We start from the raw sequence: 18988 nt of genomic DNA, 5'->3' as shown, positions 1-18988 counted from the left end.
CATGATTTGCCAACGTCTGGGGCTCTAATGTAGTCTCCTGAACCCAGGCTCGGAACTCAGAAGAGCCAGGGAGTAGTCTATGAGTGTATAGGTTTTTGTGGCTGACGAGTAAAAAGTATAATCTCGGATGTTCGCATGTGCCCCTCTCCAGACATCCTCTAAGTCAAAGTCTGCGAGCCAGTGAAGGCCTGCTGGGGAAAGAGCACCCTTCTGCCCATGTCGGTGAACTGACCGGTCTAGCTCGTTGTCCATAACGAGGTTGAAGTCACCCCCCCCCACGAGTATTGCTGTGTTAGGGGTGGTCAATGTAGGGGAGAAAGCCTGTGTCATGAATGCCTCTTGCTGTGTGTTAGGCGCATAAATAGTAGCTATTGTGAAATGGAATCATTCTATCCGCACCCTGTAGGCTAAATATCCACCTTTTATCTCATGAACCTTGGTGAGGAATCCCCCAGAGAATGTCTTAGAAACCAAGATCGCCACCCTGCTGTGTTTCGTGGAAGCTGAAGACCAGTATTGTTGAGGGAACCGTTTTGAGCACACTCGGTAGGTGTCTTTGGATAGCAAGTGTGTCTCTTGTAGTAGGCATATGTGGCTCTCTGACTGCTCGAGGAAGGAAAGGATTGTCAGCCGCTTTGAGGGATTATTAAGGCCTCGGACATTGAGCCTCAGGCACTTAAGTGTCAAATGTGTGAGTGGGAGGTGGTAAGCTATGGTATCTGTGCATCATGAGGAGCCAGGATACAGGAGTAACCCTGTACTGTATGCCTATGCAGAAGTCTGCAGGCATTTGTGCCTTATGGCATTTCATGTGGGAAGAGCATACTAATAATAACAAAATGGCACAACAGGTGCACATCTAACAAAAACCAAGTCCTCTATATGAATTCCAGAAGGAACGGGTCTTCCGACACAGTCCAGGGGTGTCTCGTAAGGTCTGAGTACCTCATCCAGCGGCCCCGTGTCAGTGCCAGTCACATCAGGGGCGGTCTAAGGATCCTCCCGCCGCCGACCGGCAGCAGGCGATGGCTATGCACTGGTGCTGGTAACAATACTATTCAGGACAGATTGCCTCTCTAGTGCTCTCTCCGCCAACGATGGTCGCGGTGGTCTTCATCTCCGTTCCTTTTGCCTCCATCCAGTGTGGCTTGCTGGGTGCTTCCCCCCCCGCATCGTCCTCCTTCATGTTTAGGATCCGTCAGGCCTCATGAGTTGTTTTCACTTGTCGCGTCTGGTCACCCCAACGGAATATGAGTCTTAAGGGGTGACCCCAGCTATAAGGTGTGGAGTTAGACCGGAGGTAGTCAGTGATGGACTCCCTCCGCCTCTGCAGTGTAAACAGAGAGAGGTCCTGATATAGCAATAAGGTGTGACCCCTAAACTGGATCTGAGGTTGATTCTGCGCCTTTTGGAGGATGTCTTCTTTGGTCATGAAGTTGTGGATACAAACTAGAATGTCTGGAGGGCGTGACCTGGTCCCTCCCGGCCGGCCTGTTCTGTGGAACTGGTCCAGCAAGATCTCTTGTTTACTCTCTAGACCCAGAAGCGAGCGGAACAGGGCTGTAGCATACTCTCTAATAGCGTCCCCTTCAGCCCCATTAGGGGCCCCTCTAATTGTTGTGGTGGCGGGAGCGATTTTCCAGGTCCTCAGTTGCGTTTTGCAGTTGCTCCTGCGTCTCTAGCAATCGAAGGATCTCTTATTGTAGTTGTTCGACAACTTCTCCTCTGGATATCTCATTGTCTTCTATACCTCACACTCTCTTCCCCAGTGAGTTGAGGTCAGAGTGCAACTCGTGCATATCCTGAGAGATCCTTCCGCAGATCCTGGAGATCCGTCTTCAGGGAGTCGAATAGGGAGGTAAGAAATCCTCTCGTAACTGGTGCTGTTTCATCGTCCTCCACATCTCCCTTGTCAGCGATCCCCTGTGAATGAGTAGGGGCGTCAGTATGATTGCTCTGCGCTGGAGTGGATCTGGCCAACATCTCCCTGACCAACTACTCCTTCTTTGCTTTGGAGGAGGCCATTGCCTGTTTTTGTTTGCGGGGGATTTTTGCGCAACCCCTCGGGGGGAGGCAACCCCCCTCCACCGCAACCGTGGGCCGATCTGCATCGCCGACCAATTGCCTCCTGTCACGCCGTGCTCTGGGTTGCCCTGCTCGAGGGCGAGATGTATGCTGAAAAGGGGGGGAGGAGCCCCGACCCCTGTCCGCACCACTCCTCTCCGACGATGATGCAGCAGGGCCCCAGTGACCCTGGGTAGGGTCTCCCCTGTCTTGAGGGGCTGGGGGTCGGCGCTCCCTGCCGCAGTCGTCAGGCCTGGGCCCAACCCCCACACCGCGCTGTCTCTGCAGCCTGGTCCATGCCGCCGTGCAAGTGTTCCAATGCATGCCCGGCTCACCTCTCTCTACTGCCTCAGGGCCCGTGTCCTCCCGCTCCTCCGTCCGGGCCTCGTCCTTTCGCCGGGACTCACCCTGCCACACGCGGGCCCAGGATCAGGCCCCCACCAACCAGCATGGCCCTTGCGCCGCAGGCCTCTTCAGCAGCCCAGCTGGAATCAGCTCCTCCACCGGCCCCACCGCAGAGCCAGCCCGCTTCTCCCAGCATCCCCCACAGCGGCAGCACCATGAAGCACCGGGGGGGGGCCGAGACGGGGGTCCTAATGCTGCTATGCAGTATTTTCAGGCCCAGGACGCGGAGCCCACAGACGCGTCCGATCACGCCGCCATCTTGCCCACGCCCCCATCTGTGTTTTTAGTGTAGTTTTGACACTATAGGTCACAATGCCCTTCCCTAACAGCCCTGGCGGAGTTAGTTATGAGCTCCTAATTGCGGTGATGGACAGCCAGTAGCCCAGCAGTGCTGGCAGTAGCTGAACTTGTTATAATACAAGGCACCTAGTTGTAATTCTCAGAGGAGCTATAGTAGGTATGAGTAACTCATTTTAGTGCGGTGATGTGGACACCACCACTAAAATGCGTTGGTCTGACCCCTGATGTGTGGCACTTGACAAGACTGTGTGTGGTGCATAAATTGACACCCTACAGCCTTTTCCTTTCACAGTGCTTGTACTCCAGCAAGATTGTCAAAAAAGTCACTTTAAAAACTTTTCTCACTTAGCAGTCAGAGAAAGAAAACATCAATCCAATATTAAAAGAATAAGCAGCAATTTGTCAGAAGACATAGCATGCCATTTGACCTGTGTCTGTGAAGCATGCAAATATGACAAGATAAACATAGAATTGAAAGGCATCTTTATTTTTTGCTTCGACTTTCCCGACCCAGTTTTGGAGACAGTGGTCTACAGAACACTAAGTTAGTTACACTGTGGTGAGGATGCTTCAAATAATATTGCCCTAAAAGGTGATGGCAACATCTCAATAACTGGAACACCAAAGAATCAACACAGAAAGCAGTAAGATGCCAGACCTCACAGGGGCAACATTTGATCACCAAAATATGTCAGTAGAAAAGAGAAGTAGAGCCCTTTGCTCATCTCCGCTGTGTTTAATATCGGTCTAAGTGTTTAACAAAAGAAGAACATAAATGTCGACATATGCAATATAACCTCACTCAAACTAGGCAACCTATAGCTCGGAAATTGGACAACCAGTCAACACCAGTGCTCTTGAATGCTTTAAAGTGCAAGTGATGGCGCACACTAATGAAGTATATCACAAAAGGAAAGTATAATATAGAATAAGTATGTGAATGTATGGTATGTTCCTAAGAGGTTTGGTTGTTTCTTCCACTAATTTTGTACTTCTTATGTTTATGTCTGTTTAAGAAAAATCATACAACAATCCTTTATTGCCCTAGGAGCACGGTTCAGTAAATGCAGTTTAGCTGGATCAGAAACATTCTACAAGTCAATCAGAACCACTAAAGTATATCCTGTAAGAACATAATAGAAGAAGCAAGCTCTGGCCACCCCATAGATCTTGTTTTGTCTTCCACACTTTCCAGTTCTGTAAGCTGCTAGTTATTTGTTAATCTAAAAGAATAAAAACACTGACTACATGCAAACATGTCTTTAGTCTAAAAGTAGCACACATTACCACAGTACTCCCTGATACTGAAGGTAACTACTTTGTATGTCAATGTGCTCACTGTGAAAGGGAAGTATGCCGTAACTCATAGTAAAGTCAGCCAATGGCTGAAGTGGGCTGACAAATTGCCCCCTGAGGCATGCTTGCGTGGGCTGGAGAAAAATGTGAATGACAAAACCAGAGACAATTGGATGAATTGTGGCTGAAAACCCCTACAACTATGTCATACACATAATTTTACTAAAATCAAAAGGTCTTGGCTATACTAGACTCAAAAAAGCCAATCGTTCTGCCATTGGCAGCCAGCTTCTTGCCTTTGAGAAAGAAAGAAGGTAAGAAGCAAAACAGGAAGAAAGAATGAAAGAAAGAAGGAAAACACAAAAGAAAGACTAGAAGTATGGAAAGAGTGAAGGAAAGAAAGGAGGACGCAGGGAAGACAGGAAAGTGGGAAAGAAAGAAAGAAATAAAGAGAAAAAGTAAAAAAAAGACTGAAAGAAGGAAGCATTGCAAACAAGAAAGGGATAGAAAAAGCAAGAAAGAAAGAAAGAAAAGGGAAAAAGGAAAGAATATAGTATAGAAATCAAGAAAACATGAAAGAAAAGGAAAGCAAGAAAAAAACACAAGGATAAAAAGATGGAAAAAAGGAATGATAGATGGAAGTAAAGAAAGAAAAGATGGAAAGAAGGAAATATGGAAAGAAACAAGGATCAACGTAAAGAAACAATGAAAGAAAAAACTTAGAAAGGAAACAAATAATAGGAAAAAGAAAAAGAAAAGAAAGATGGAATGAAAAAAGAAAGAAAAGGAAAGAAGGAAAGAAAGAAAAAGGTAAGAAAGAAGTAAAGAAATCAGAAAAGAAGATAAAGACAGAAGGAAAGAGCAAAAGCAAGAAAAATGGACAAAGAAGAAAGGAAAGACAAATAAGGAAGGAAAAACAGACAAAAGGTAAGAAAGACAGAAAGGTGGAAAGAAAGAAGGTAGGAAAGAAAAAAAGAAGGCTTTTAGTTTGTTTACTGCATGTGTAGTAAAAATGTACTAACGTAATACAGAACAGTTTTAAATGGACGCAATCTGTTATGTTGTGAAATACCAGCAATCAGATAAACAAGGGACATTTCAAAAGGAACTTACAACTGCACTGGCAAGAGACAGGAAATGATAAAGCGTGAACTGTGATCTATGATCGCATCTTGGAGAATGCCTCCTGCTATCACCTCAAGTTCTAAACACAAAATCTACACAAAGTCATTCTTAATTAAAAACAAAAAAAATTGGCACTGAAGGGTGCTTCACTTGTGTGTATATGTGCTCCCTGTGAAAAGCAAAATGCAGTCACTCAAAGTGAGGTTAACCAGTCACTGAAGTAATCTGATACATTGTCCCATACTGTATGCTATAGTGAGGGGGAGCAAAATGTGAATGACACAACAACAGACCAGTGGATGACGAGAGGTGGCTGAAAGCCCGTTACCTCCCAGTAAGTACATTATACATATTATTTTAGTAGTAGTATTCAAGTCAGGCCTAAAAAGTAATAAACAAGAAAATAAAACAACCATACCTTTATTCCACTAGTGTAGGCAAATATAACTGTCTCCTGAGACAGAATAAAAACCAGGAAGTGGTATTGTGATTTCCTCCTTTTCTAGGGACGGAGAATACCATATTGGAAGCATGGGAGTGTATTTGGTTGCATAAATAAATGATTTATGAGTTGAGACAAATGCTCATGAGGTAAGGACTTGGATAAGGAAGACAGAGGAGGAGGTAATGTAGTTCACATTTAGCCCCGTTTGACAACTATATGGTATCAGAAAAAATGGAGGTCATGGAATTTAAGGGAAAAGTGCTCTGCCATGTCACAGTATGGAGTTCACAGTGAAAGGCGCAGTATAACAAATATGCCATAACATACTTAGAAAGTACTGATAAAATTAACTTTGTTGTAAATGATATGCGAAATTCTCCTAGAGGCCTGCACAGCACAGCAAAGCACAGTAGTATATAGACATTGACGTTGATGGGTGATGATAGCTCACATGAATGGTTCCTTGTTCCTTGGTATAAAACAGGTATTTGCTGCAAAATCTGACATGGCATACTCCTGTAGGAATTCCTGAAAAGATGTCCAGACACCTTCTCTGGTCAGAAGCACTCTAGATCCACATCAACATTTCTTCCACATATCCCTCTTTACTGAAAAGTTATACTACTGCACAATATACTCTATGCCCCACACTCTGCCAAGTCTCTAGAACACACACTCACTACTTGATAATACCAGTTTCTGCAGCAGGCACAAATTGCCATAGGCTAGCCTCTCATAGACTAACTTTCTCTCTTTCTCTATCACACTACATATGCTGCCCTACTTATGATCCATGAATGTATGTACCTACAATGACTTCTCTACAGCCTCCTCTCCCTGACCCATCATTCCTTTCTCCAGAAACACACATTTCTCCAAAACACCCTCTGTGGATCCACGCTCACCTTTCCAAACCTTCATCATCTGAATACTCAGAGTCATCCATATCCGAGGTGGCGTTGAGGAAGTCAAAACTCTCCAGTGCATGCTCCACTGTCAGGCTGATGCTAGAAGCACGACTCCGGAACATTCCTTGCTTCTGCTGCAAAATAAATATAATTGTCATAAGACAGTGATGCTAAAACTTCTGAGTTGAAGGCAATACTTTTACGCACCCCACACAGATAGCTCCACGCTCAGATAATTATTCCCTGAACCTAAACATGCAAATCCACTGTTTTTCATGGAGAGTATACGTTTTCATGCTTCTCTGAGAGGTTTCTCCAAATACACTAAGGGGGTTTCAGAAGACTCTCCAGAGCGAGAGCTACAGGAGTAACACTAAACAAACTTACCATTACTGACAATGGACATTCTAAAACATTTGTAAATCCAATCTTCAGTTGTAAAATGTAACATTTGGTTGCTGTCCTTAAGATCTTAAACTGTTCGCTGACTATGCACCAATGCACAAGTTAAACAGGCATTGGCAAAGCCAATAGGTCTGGCCTATGCAAAAAGGTATTAGCTTAACAATGTGTTTTGCCATCTTGTTCACTAGTGTGGCTGTTGTTTGGGTTGACTAGAAGTTAGTGTCACAAAGTGGAATGGGGGAGTAGTGTTGTAGAATGGATTTTCTGGAGTAGAGTGTCGTAGAGTGGAGTGGGGGAGTAGAGTGTCACAGAGTTGAGTAGAATGGAGTAGGGTTTATTGCTTTAGTGGCAGAGTGTCGTAGAGTGAAGTGGTGTAGAGTGGGGTGGAATAAGGTGGAGTGGGTTGGGGTAGATTAAGGTAGTCTATTAAAGTGGAGTAGGGTGGATTGGATTGGTGTAGTGTCAGGTGGAGTGGATTGGGTAGGTGGAATTGATGGGGTGGATTGAATGGGGTGAGCTGGATTGAATTGGGGTGGAATGCAGTGAGATTGACTGGAGTGGGGTAGATTAGATTGGATTGGGTAGGTGAATTGAATTAAAGTGATAGGACTGGGTGGGATGGATTGAAGTGGTGTGAACTGGAAGTGGGGTTGAGTGGAGTGGGGTGGATTAGATTGGACTGAACTTTAGTGGGGTGGATTAGATTGAACTGCAGGGAGGTGGAATAGACTGAACTGGGGTGGACTGGACTAAAGTGGGTGGATTGGAGTGGAATGGATTGACTAGAGTGGTGTGGGGTGGAGTGGAGTTGGGTGGATTGGATTGGGGTGGGGTGGTTTGGAGTGGGGTAGATTGGATTGAGGTGGGGTGGTTTGGAGTGGGGTGGATTGAACTGAAGTGAGGTAGACTGGGTTGGAGTGGGTGAACTGTATTGAGCAAGGTTTATTTCATGGGGTGGATTAGGTGGGGTCGACTGGAGTGGGGTAGACTGGAGTGCAGTAGATTGGATTTGAGTGGAGTGGGGAGGACTGGAGTAGACTGGATTGCAGTGGCGTTGACTGGATCAGAGTAGGGTGGTTTGGACTGGCGTGAGGTGGATTGGATTGGGGTGAAATGGATTGGGATTGGTTGGATTGAGGGGGATGGACTGGGTCGGGTGGATTGGGATGGGGCAAATCGGAGTGGATTGGAGTGGGGTGGAATGAGGTGGATTGGAATGGGGTGGAGTGGACTGGATTTAAGTGAACTGGACTTGAGTGGGGTGGACTGCAGTAGATTGGACCGGAGTGGAATGGGGTGAATTGGAGTGGAGTGGAGCGGGATGGACTGGACGGGGCTTCATTGGACTGGGGTGGGCTTGATTGGAATAGGGTGTCCTGGATTGGAGTAGGTGGATTAAGGTGGACTGGATTGGGGTGGGGTGGATTAAGGTGAATTGGAGTGGAGTGGGATCAACTGGATTGAAGTGGGTTGGCTGGAATGGGGTGAACTGGGTTGCGATAGATTGGATTGGGATGGACTTGATTACAATGGATTTGAGTGGGTGGACGGGTTGTACCAGGTTGGAGTGGGTTGGATTGGTGTGGGTTGGATTGGACTGGAGTTGGGTAGATTGGATTGGAGTGGGGCGGATTGGGGTGGAATGGGGTAAAATGGGGTGGGATGGATTAGTGCACGGTGGATTGAATTTGTGTGGGGTAGATTGGATTAGACTATATTGGATTGGTGTGGGGTGGTTTGGAGTAGGGTGAAATGGGATGAGTGGAGTTGACTGGTTGGGGTGAGTTGAATTAGACTGGAGTGGGGTGGATTGGAGTAGGATGGATTGGAGTGGGCGATATGGGTGGGTGAGATTGAAGTGGGGCAGATTGCTTTGGACTGGAGTGGATCAGATTGTTTTGGACTGGAGTGGTGCAGATTGTTTTGGACTGGAGTGGGGCAGATTGGAGTGGATTGAGGTGGGGTAGATTGTTTAGGATTGGAGTGGGGCAGATTTATTTTGTCTGGAGTGGGGCAAATTGTTTTGGACTGGAGTGGGGCAGATTGTTTTGGACTGGAGTGTTGCGGATCGTTTTGAACTGGAGTGGGGCAGATTGGAGTGGATTGAGGTGGGGTAGATTGTTTAGGATTGGAGTGGGGCAGATTGTTTTGGACTGGAGTGGGGAAGATTGTTTTGCACCAGGTGCGGTGGATAGTGGTGTATTGGACTGGAGTGTGGTAAAGTGGATTGGACTGGGGTGAGGTGGATGGAACTGGATTGGAGTAGATTGGATTGAGGAGGATTGGAGTGTGGCGGAATGCGATGGGGTGACTGTTTTGGATTGAGTGGGTTGAACTGGAGTGGAGAGGACTGGAGTGGGGCGGATTGGAGTGGGGCAGATTGGAGTGGGTGGGCATACTGGATACAAGTGGCTCAAACTAGAGTGGAGCCAATTGGGGTTGGGCAGATTGTTTTGGACTGGAGTAGGACAGAATGGAGTGAAGCAGATTGTTTGGGATTTGAGTGGGGCAGAATGGAGTGGGCAGATTGGAATGGGGGAGTTTGGAAGATTGTTCTGGGCTGGTGTGTGGAAGATTGGAGTGTGGTAGATGGGAGTATAGCAGATTATAGTAGTGCGGACTGGAGTGGGACGGATTGTTTTGGACTGAGTGGGGCGGACTGGAGTGGGGCAGACTGTTTTGGATTGGAGTGGAGTGGGGATGACTGGAATGAGACAGAATGGAGTGGGGAAGATTGTTTTGGATTGTAGTGGGGCACAGTGGAGTGAGGCAGATTATTTTGGATTCCACTGGGGCACAGTGGAGTAGGGCACATTGTTTTGGATTTCAGTGGGGGACAGTAGAATGTAACAGACTGGAGTGGGGCAGATTGTTTTGGATTTGAGGGGAACCAACTGAAGTGGGGACAATTGTTTTGGATTAAGGTGGGGCAGATTGGTTTGGATTGGAGTGGGTCATACTGTTCTGGATTTCAGTGGGGCAGGTTGGAGAAGGGCAGACTGCTTTAGATTGAGTGGAGCAGATTGGAGTGGGGCAGACTGTTTTTGACTAGAGTGGGCAGACTTTTTTTTAACCTGGAATGGGGCAGATTGTTTTTTACTGGGGTGGAGGAGATAGTTTTGGATTGGCATGGAGCAGATTGGGATTAGAGTGGGGCACCCTGATTTGGACTGGGGAGGGGCAGATTGGCTGGGATAGAAGTGGAGCAAACTGGAGTGGGGCATATTGGAGTGGGGCAGACTGTTTTGTTTCGGAGTGGGGCAGATTATTTTGGATTGGTGTGGGGTGGATTATTTTGGATTGGAGTGGGGCAGCTTGGAGTAGGGTAGATTGTTTTGGATTGGAGTGGTGCAGACTGGTGTGTAGCAGATTGTTTTAAATTGGAGCGGGGCACACTGGAGCCAGGCAATTTTTATTACCTTGGAGTGGGACGGATTGTTTTGAATCAGAGTGGGGCAGATTGTTTTGAATCAGAGTGGAGCAGATTGGGGGGGGGTGCGGAATGTTTTGGATTGAAGTGGGGCAGATTTGTTTGGACTGGAGTGGGGAGGAATGTTTTGGACTGGAATGGGGTGGATTGGATTGAAGTGGGGTGGACTGGATTAGGGTGAGGTGGATGGAATTGGATTGAGGTAGATTGGATTGAGGTGGATTGGAGTGGGTCAAATGTTTTGGATTGGAGTGGCAGACTGGAGTGGTGCGGATTGTTCTGGATTGCTGGGGGAAACTGGAGTGTGGAAGACTGGAGCATGGCTGACTTGATTAATGAAGATTGGAGTGGGGTAGATTGTTTTGGACTGAGTAGGGCACAATGGAGTGGGGCAGATTGTTTTGGATTGGAGTGGGGCAGACTGGAGCAGGGCAGTTTTATTTTTAGCTTGGAGTGGGACAGATTGTTTTTGATTGGAGGTGGGCAGATTGTTGTAGACTGGAGTGGGGCAGATTGTTTTGGACTGGAGTGGGGCAGATTGGAGTGGTGCAAATTGTTTTGGATTGAAGTGGGGCAGATTTTGTGAGATTGGAGTGGTGCAAATTGTTTTGGATTGAAGTGGGGCAGATTTTGTGAGATTGGAGTGGGGCAGATTGTTTTGGACTGGAGTGGGGCAGATTGTTTTGCATCGGAGTGGGGCACATTGGAGTGGGTGGGTGGGCATATTGGAGTGAGGAAGACTGTTTTGGGTGCAAGTAGTCAGATTGGAATGGAGTGGATTGGAGTTGGGCAGATTGTTTTGGACTGGAGTGGGACAGATTGTTTTAGATTTGAGTGGGGCAGACTGGAGTGGGTCGGATTGTTTCAGATTGGAGTGGGGGAGATTGGAGTGTGGCAGATAGTTCTGGATTGGAGTGGGGGAAATTGGAGTGTGGTGGATTGGATTGATAAAGATTGGAGCATGGCTGATTGGAGTGGTGCGGATTGGAGTGGGGCAGATTGTTTTGAATTGGAATGGGGCAGATGGGAGTGGTACAGATTGTTTTGGATTGGCGTGTGGCAGATTGTTTTGGATTGGAACGGGGCAAACTGGAGCAGGGCAGTTCTTTTTTTTAGCTTAGAGTGGGACAGATTGTTTTTGACTGGAGTGGGGCAGATTGTTTTAGACTGGAGTGGGGCAGACTGGAGTGGTGCAGATTGTTTTGGATTGAAGTGGGGCAGATTTATTTGGGTTGGAGTGGGGAATATAATTTTGTCTTGAAATGGGGCAGATTGTTTTGCATTGGTGTTTTGGTGGATTGGAGTGAGGTGGATGGAACTGGACTGAGGCAGATTGAATTGAGGTGGATTGGAATGGGGAGGATTGCAGTGGGTCGAATGATTTGGATTGGAGTGGGACGAACTGGAGTGGGGCAGATTGGAGTAGGTGGGTAGGCATATTGGAGTGGGCAGACTGTTTTAGATGCAGGTGGCTCAGATTGGAGTGGAGCGGATTGGAGTTGGGCAGATTGTTTTGGACTAGAGTGGGACAGATTGGAGAGGGGCAGATTGTTTTAGATTTGAGTGGGGCAGATTGAAGTGGGCGGATTTTTTAAGATTGGAGTGGGGGGAGATTGGATTGTGGCAGATTGTTCTGGATTGGAGTGGGGGAAATTGGAGTGTGGTGGATTGGATTAGTAGAGATTGGAGTGGGGCTGATTGAAGTGGTGTGGATTGGAGTGGGGCAGATTGTTTTGGACTGAGTGGAGCACACTGTAGTGGTGCAGACTGTTTTGGATTGAAGTGGGGCACAGTGGAGTGGGGCAGATTGTTTTGGATTGGACTGGAGAACATTGGAATGGGACAAACTGGAGTGGGGTAGATTGTTTTGGACTGGAGTGAGACCAATTGGAGTGGGACAGATTGTTTTGGACTGCAGTGAGGCAGATTGGTTTGGACTCGTAGTGTGGCAGATTGTTTTTGATTAAGTCGGGCAGATTGTTTTAAATTGAATTGGGCAGATAGGAGTAAGACAGACTGTTTTGAATTGGAGTGGGGCAGATTTATTTTAGCTTAGATTGAGGCAGATGGTTTTCGAATGGTTTGGTGACAGACTGGGATTGGAGTCGGGCATGTTGTTATGGAGTGGAGGGGGCAGACTGTTTTGAACTGGACTGGGCATATTCTTTTTTAGCCTGGAATGTGGCAGATTGTTTTTGACTGGAGTGGGGCAGATAGTTCTGGATTGGCATAGGGCTGACTGGGACTAGAGTGGGGCAGATTGAGAGGGCCAGATTATTTTGGATTGGCATGGGGAAGATTAGAGTGGGGCAAATTGTTTTGGATTGGAATGGAGCAAACAGAAGTGTGGCAGACTGGAGTGGGGCAGATTGTTTTGGATTGGTGTGGGCAGATTATTTTGGATTGGAGTGGGTCAGATTAGAGTAGGGTAGATTGTTTTGGACTGGAGTGGGGAAGATTTGCATGTGGCAGATTGTTTTGGATTGAAGCGGGCAGACTGGAGCAGGACAGTTTCTTTTTAGCTGGTGTTGGACAGATTGTTTTTGATTGGAGTGGGGCAGATTGTTTTGGACTGAAGTGGGGCAAATTGTTTAGAATTGGGGTTGGGGAGATTGGAGTGGTACGGATTGTTTTTGACTGGAGTGGGGTGGATTGTTTTGGATTGAATGGAGCAGATTGTTTTGGACTGGAGTGGAGTAGATTGTTTTGCACTGGAGTGAGGGGGAATGGATTGGAGTAGGGTGGATTGGACTAGGGTGAGGTGGATGGAATTGGATTGAGGTAAATTGGACTGAGGTGAATTGGAGTGAGTCAAATGTTTTTGATTGGAATGGGGCAGACTGGAGTGGGTGGGCAGATTGGAGTGGGGACGACTGTTTTGGATGCAAGTGGCTCAGACTGGTATGGACTGTAGTTAGGCAGATTGTTTTGGACTGATGTGGGACAGATTGGAGTGGGGAAGGTTGAAGTGGGGCGGATTGTTTCGGATTTGAGATTGGAGTGCAGCCGATTGTTCTTGATTGAAGTGCAGCAGATTGCAGTTTGGAGGACTGCAGTGGTGCGGATTGGAGTGGGGCAGATTGTTTTTGACTGAGTGGGGCACAGTGGAGTGGGACAGATTGTTTTTGATTGGATTGGAGAACAGTGCAATGAGACAGACTGGAGTGGGGCAGATTGTTTTGGACTGGAGTGGGGAAGATTGTTTTTGATTGAGTGGGGCAGATTGTTTTGGATTGAGCTGGGCAGGGTAGACTGTTTTGAATCAGAGTGGGGCAGACATTGTTTAGCTCGGAATAAGGCAGATTGTTTTTGACTGAAGTGGGGCAGATCATTATGGACTGGTGTGGGGCAGATTGGAATGGGGAATGTTGTTGTAGAACAGAGAGCAGGTTGTTATGGATTGGAGTTGGGCAGATTGTTTTGGATTGGCCTGGGCCAGACTGGAGTCGGGCAGATTTTTTTAAGCTTAGAATTGGGCAGACTGTTTTTGATTGGAGTGAGGCAGATCGTTGTGGATTGGTGTGGGGCATGTTGTTTTGATCTGGAGTGGGGCATGTTGTTTGGACTGGAGTGGGGCAGATTGTTTTGGATTACAGTGGGGCGCAATGGACTGGGGCAGATTGTTTTGAATTGGAGTTTGGAGGCTGGAGGCTGGAGCAGGGCGGATTGGTTTAGAATGGGTAGCAGCAGGTGGGAGTAGGGCAGATTGTTTTGGAATGGAGTGGGGCAGATTGAGGAAGGGCAGACTGTTTGGGATTGGAGTCGGGCAGATTGGAGTGGGGCAGACTATTTTGGATTGAGTGGGGCAGATTGTTTTGGACTGGCTTGGGACAGATTGTTTGGGACTACAGTGGGGCAGACTGAAGTGAGACAAATTGTTTTGGACTGCAGTGGGGCAGATTGGAGTGGGGCAGACTGGAATAGGGCAGATTGTTTTGGATTGGAGAATGGGCAGGTTTGTTTCCAATCGAAGTGGAGAATATTGTTTTGGTTTGGCGTGGGGCACATTGTCTAGGACTAAAGTGGGACAGATTGTTTTAGATTGCAGTGAGTGAGACTGGAATGGGGTGGGTTGGGAGGATTAGAATGTGGTGAACTGGGGTGAGTTGTTTGGTTTGGAGTGAGGTGGATAGGTCTGGGGCCGACAGGATTGGTCTGGTGTCAAATGGATTGAGTGGGGTGGATTGGTGTGGGGTGAGGTGATGTGCATTGACGTGAGGCACATAAAGTTGGAGTGGGGTCCCATTTAGGTGTACTGCACAATTATGTGTTAAAGCATAATTTTGACATTTACACATAAGAAAAACTAAGTTGCTTTGCAATATTCAGAAGAAGAAAATCGGCACCAATGAGAACAGCACCCACGAGCAAAAAAAATAAAAAAACAAAACATGAGTACAAAGTGAAAAAAGACGATAAAATACATGTGTTAACTATAGAAAATAAAACTTTGCAATTTTGTTTGTCCCACAGGACACGTTTTTGCCAGTCGCATGCCGTCTGTTTGGAGGGTCCAAGAAGTTAGAAAGAAGTACCTCAATCACGTCGGCAGGAGTGGATAAGCACTGATTAAGTTGAATCAATCAGTGCTTGGTCCCTGCTCCACAGCAGACAAGACCAGAAATAATGCTTAACCTGCAGTGAGTAGTTATAAAGTGTAAACAAGAGTGCCACTCAAGCGAACAAATGGAAAACACGGGCAGGTTAAAAGACCTTATTAGTTAATGACAGTCTCGCAAGTGAGGTGCATGTGCTATTGCATGCTCACGCAGTCTTGACCCTAAAAAGAAGTGAAATAAAATATCACTCAGCTGCAAAGAGCAACAATCCGGATCACAGTGGCCACATGGTGCACACTTACAGAAGATAGAAACTTGCCAGCAGTTAAACAGTGCAGCACTAACTGGGAGGAGGCTCTGCTGTGTTGCCCAAGGGTGGGAGGGTAATGTTTCAGGTGCATCAGGAAAGCTAACCACTACTGTGTGCCTGCAGCATTTGGAGGGTCAGAGAGGAGCATGCAGCTCACAACTAACTCAGGAAAGCTGCGGCTCCTCCACTATGCAGAGGAGCGTTGTCCCCCTGCCAGCAGCAGCTGCAAAACTTTAAAACTGAAGTTATAATAAACCATGTTTATTATGGTTTTATTTTTCTAGAGGGCAGGGCCATGGGGGATGACAGGCACGAGGGTAGGTGCACTTTTGTCAGTGCGCATGTGGGTTTGGCCGGCTGTCTCAGGACAGCCAAACCAACATGCACACTGAGCTGCCTTCAATCCGAGCTGTGCTGCCGGGTGGAGGCATCAGGCACAGGCTCCAAGTCTGTCTTGGAGTGCAAATTGAGGGCGCTCAGGCCAATCCTGACGCTGCTCTTATGCTGCCAGCAGCATAAGAGCAGCATTAGGATTGGCCGCAGGGCATTCTGAGTCTGTGCCTGCAGTGGAGCCAGAAGAGCGGCGATGTGGGGGGGCATTCAGGTAAGTGTTTTTTGTTGTTGTTGTGCTTTTGTTTTGTGAACCCACCACCCTGCCACTTTGCCCCAACACCAACTGTGAATGCTCTAGGTCTCTCTTTGCTGCTTTAATCAGAGTAACAGGGTAGCTCTGCACTGTCTTGCTCCTTCGTGGTTCGTCAAATGCTAGTCACATGGGCGGGACCCAGAGGGCTGTTCAGAGTTGTCACAGCATGCTGTCCATAATTCGCAGTTATTAAACAGCTGTGCATTTATTTAGTGGGCAAAGGAGAGCTGGGCAGCTGCCAGGTGCCTTAGCTCCCTTTTAAATTGCCCCCTGGCGGTTGTGCATGGTGGATGCCGCTTCAAGGCAAAGGCACATCCACCTGCCATTGGACAAAGTGGTTCAGAGGTCACACAGTTCCTTAAGTGGAATGGAAAGTGTGAGGCGGTGGCGGCTCTTAGCATTTAAAACAGGTGTAACAAGGATGCTGGGATTACAAAGTGCCATGTACACGCACATTCAAAACCTTTTTGAAGAGGTTTGCTCCTGTTTGTCTGCCTGGAGCATAGTTAATTAGGCTGTGGCTGGGCTGCTCCAAATAAAGACCAATTACTAGGTTACGGCTAATTCTCAATACGGTACAAATCAAAGAATCAGCACAAACTTCAGTGATATGTAAGCGCCAGCAAATCTTCATTTTGCTCCATTTCCACAAATAAATATCTGTTTGTTTCAGAGTTTCACACATAAGCTTTATTCGGCCAACAGACCATCAAAGCAATACAATACAATACAATATAAATATAAATAAATATCATAATATCATAGCAAGATTTTAAAAAAAGAAAGTAAAGTCCATGTTTGCCCGACTTGGAACAATTTCAAATCATTGTAAATAAAAGATGCGTATGTGCCATGCCATTACTAAAAACTTATTTACTGCATAAATTGTCACATTTGAATTATGGCTTTTTAAAATCCTCAAAGCTAAAAAACATTTCCTTAAGTTCAATTCCCGACAGATTTTGTGAATCCATTTAAACCTTGGGGTTGAGTAAGCGGGACAAAAAAACATAAAATGTTCTACTGTTTAGGAACAAGTGCCACATGTGGGACAAATATCAGAGCTTAACTTAGGTCCCCATCTGCTCATCAAGACCTTCAAAGGTAGTGTTCCGAATCGAAATCTGGCATACAAACTTTTGTCTAGTAAATCAGGTATTATATCTAAATATAGTTCGAACTCTGGGTACCATTTAAAATCAATAAACAAATTAGTTAAATGACCATTCGATTTTTGAGAAATGTAATTATTACGTAAGTGGGACCAGTAAGCTCCTTTCAGTATTTTTATATGGAACTTCACGAGCTGCTGGGGATTCTCCCAAAAATTCCTCAATCCCAGCGTGCAAAACTAACCGGATACGTATTTGATCCATGGGATGGACGTAGAGTTAGGGCTTTTTAACAATTCTAATAGAGAAAACTTATATATGGCCAGTTCGGGAACTACCCAAAGCCTCACCCAATATAATAGAGGCCGTAAGATAATTAAATCAGCTATTCGTTTAAACCCTAGGTCTAAAAATAGGGGGGTTAATGGGGTGCTAGAAGGGCAAGCACATAAAGCCCGTGCAAAGCTATTCTCAATTTTGGTTATCCTACTACTATCTGACATGCCCCAAATCTCTGTGCCGTAAACAGCAGCACCCTGTGCCTTAGCCACATAAATCTTTACTGCTGGAGACACAACTTTAGCGACCGTATTCCTATAGAGGCGCAATATGGATGCTGCCCGATGTTGCAAGAGCCCAGCACTCTTGCCAACTTGTTCCTCCCAAAGGAGTGAATCTGTAAGTCTCACACCCAAGTAGTCAATGGAGCTAACCTGGTCCAAAATAGCTCCATCTAACCTAATAGTACATTTCTTACGAGGGCCAGAGCAAAGCACCATCAATTTCGTTTTCTTCGAGTTCAGCTCTAAACCAAAATTCCAGCAGAATGATTTAAATCCGTCTACAAGAATTTGCAACCCCATAGGGGTTTTTGAAATCAATAGAGAGTCGTCTGCAAAAAGGAGAATTGGGATTTTCTGATTGACTAGGGAGGGAGCATCGTTCTGGCATGTCATTAGTTCTTGGACCACCTCGTTGATGAATAAAGAAAACAGAAGTGGTGCAAGCACGCATCCCTGACGGACACCTCTTTTAATGGGAAATTTGTTAGTCAATTCACCTTGATTGCCCCATCTTACATGCGCGTATGTGCCTTCATGCATGCGTATTAATAGGTGGATAATATCGGGTGGTGCCCCTATTTTGTGTAACACTCCCCAAAGCTTATCTCTTGGGACCAAATCAAAAGCAGAGCGCAGATCAACAAAAGTGACATATAGAGTTTGCTTTGCCAAGACTACATATTTCCAGTGTAGCACGGTCAACCTAAAAGCCTGGTCAACCGTGCTAACTCTAGAGCGGAACCCTGCCTGAAGCGGTGAAAGGATCTGCTGCTCTGTCACCCAGCTCGATAGTCTAACTAGCAACTGTTTGGCAAAGATTTTTTGTAAGTTGTCGATTAAACTGACCGGTCTGTGATTGATTGGGAAGGTTACATTACCCTTTTTGTAGATTGGGATCATTTCTGCACCCTTCCACGTCTCAGGGATCTGTCCACCTTTTGTGATTTTATTTGACAGTAGGTTAATATACCAGGTCCATATGGATAACTCAGATTTATAAAGGTGGCCTGGAATTTTATCGGGACCTGGGGCTTTACCTGACTTTAAAGAGTTGATAGCATTTGCAGTTTCTTCTAAGGAGAAACAAATATAACTCTCAGAGTTATATAGATTCCCATCAGGTGGAGAAGTGGCAAGGTTAGCATTTGGTAAAATTAGGGGGTCTAATCCCACTTTATCACAGTCAACAGCCCCAGTGGAGATAGTTCCTTCATACAAGAGAGAGAAGTGCTCCACCAGGGTTGAATATGGTTCCTTAGATTAGACCTACCCCCTCTCTCGTACTTAGTCAGCAGTTCCCAGAAAAGCGTATTGTTGTTTGCTTTTGTAGCATCTAACAAATCCTGCCAAATAACATCTTCCCAAATTTTCTTTGAATGTAAAATTGTCTTTTTATACATACATCTTGCTTGTTTGATCG

The 18988-nt window shown here is 46.2% G+C and overlaps 1 protein-coding gene across 3 annotated transcripts in view; it reads right to left on the bottom strand.

Annotated features, from left to right (window-relative positions):
- Positions 1-18988, bottom strand: part of RIPOR1 (RHO family interacting cell polarization regulator 1) — a 1174702-nt gene that overhangs the window by 407605 nt on the left and 748109 nt on the right. For all 3 annotated transcript variants that reach the window (XM_069217674.1, XM_069217675.1, XM_069217673.1), the window contains exon 14: positions 6541-6677. In XM_069217674.1, the coding sequence (XP_069073775.1) occupies positions 6541-6677 (137 nt within the window). The remainder of the gene's footprint in view (positions 1-6540; positions 6678-18988) is intronic.

The sequence above is a fragment of the Pleurodeles waltl genome, chromosome 12, assembly GCF_031143425.1.
Source record: "Pleurodeles waltl isolate 20211129_DDA chromosome 12, aPleWal1.hap1.20221129, whole genome shotgun sequence".
Taxonomy (NCBI): Eukaryota; Metazoa; Chordata; class Amphibia; order Caudata; family Salamandridae; genus Pleurodeles; species Pleurodeles waltl.
The sequence above is the reverse complement of the archived record's forward strand: the minus strand, read 5'-3'. Positions and strand labels throughout refer to the sequence as shown.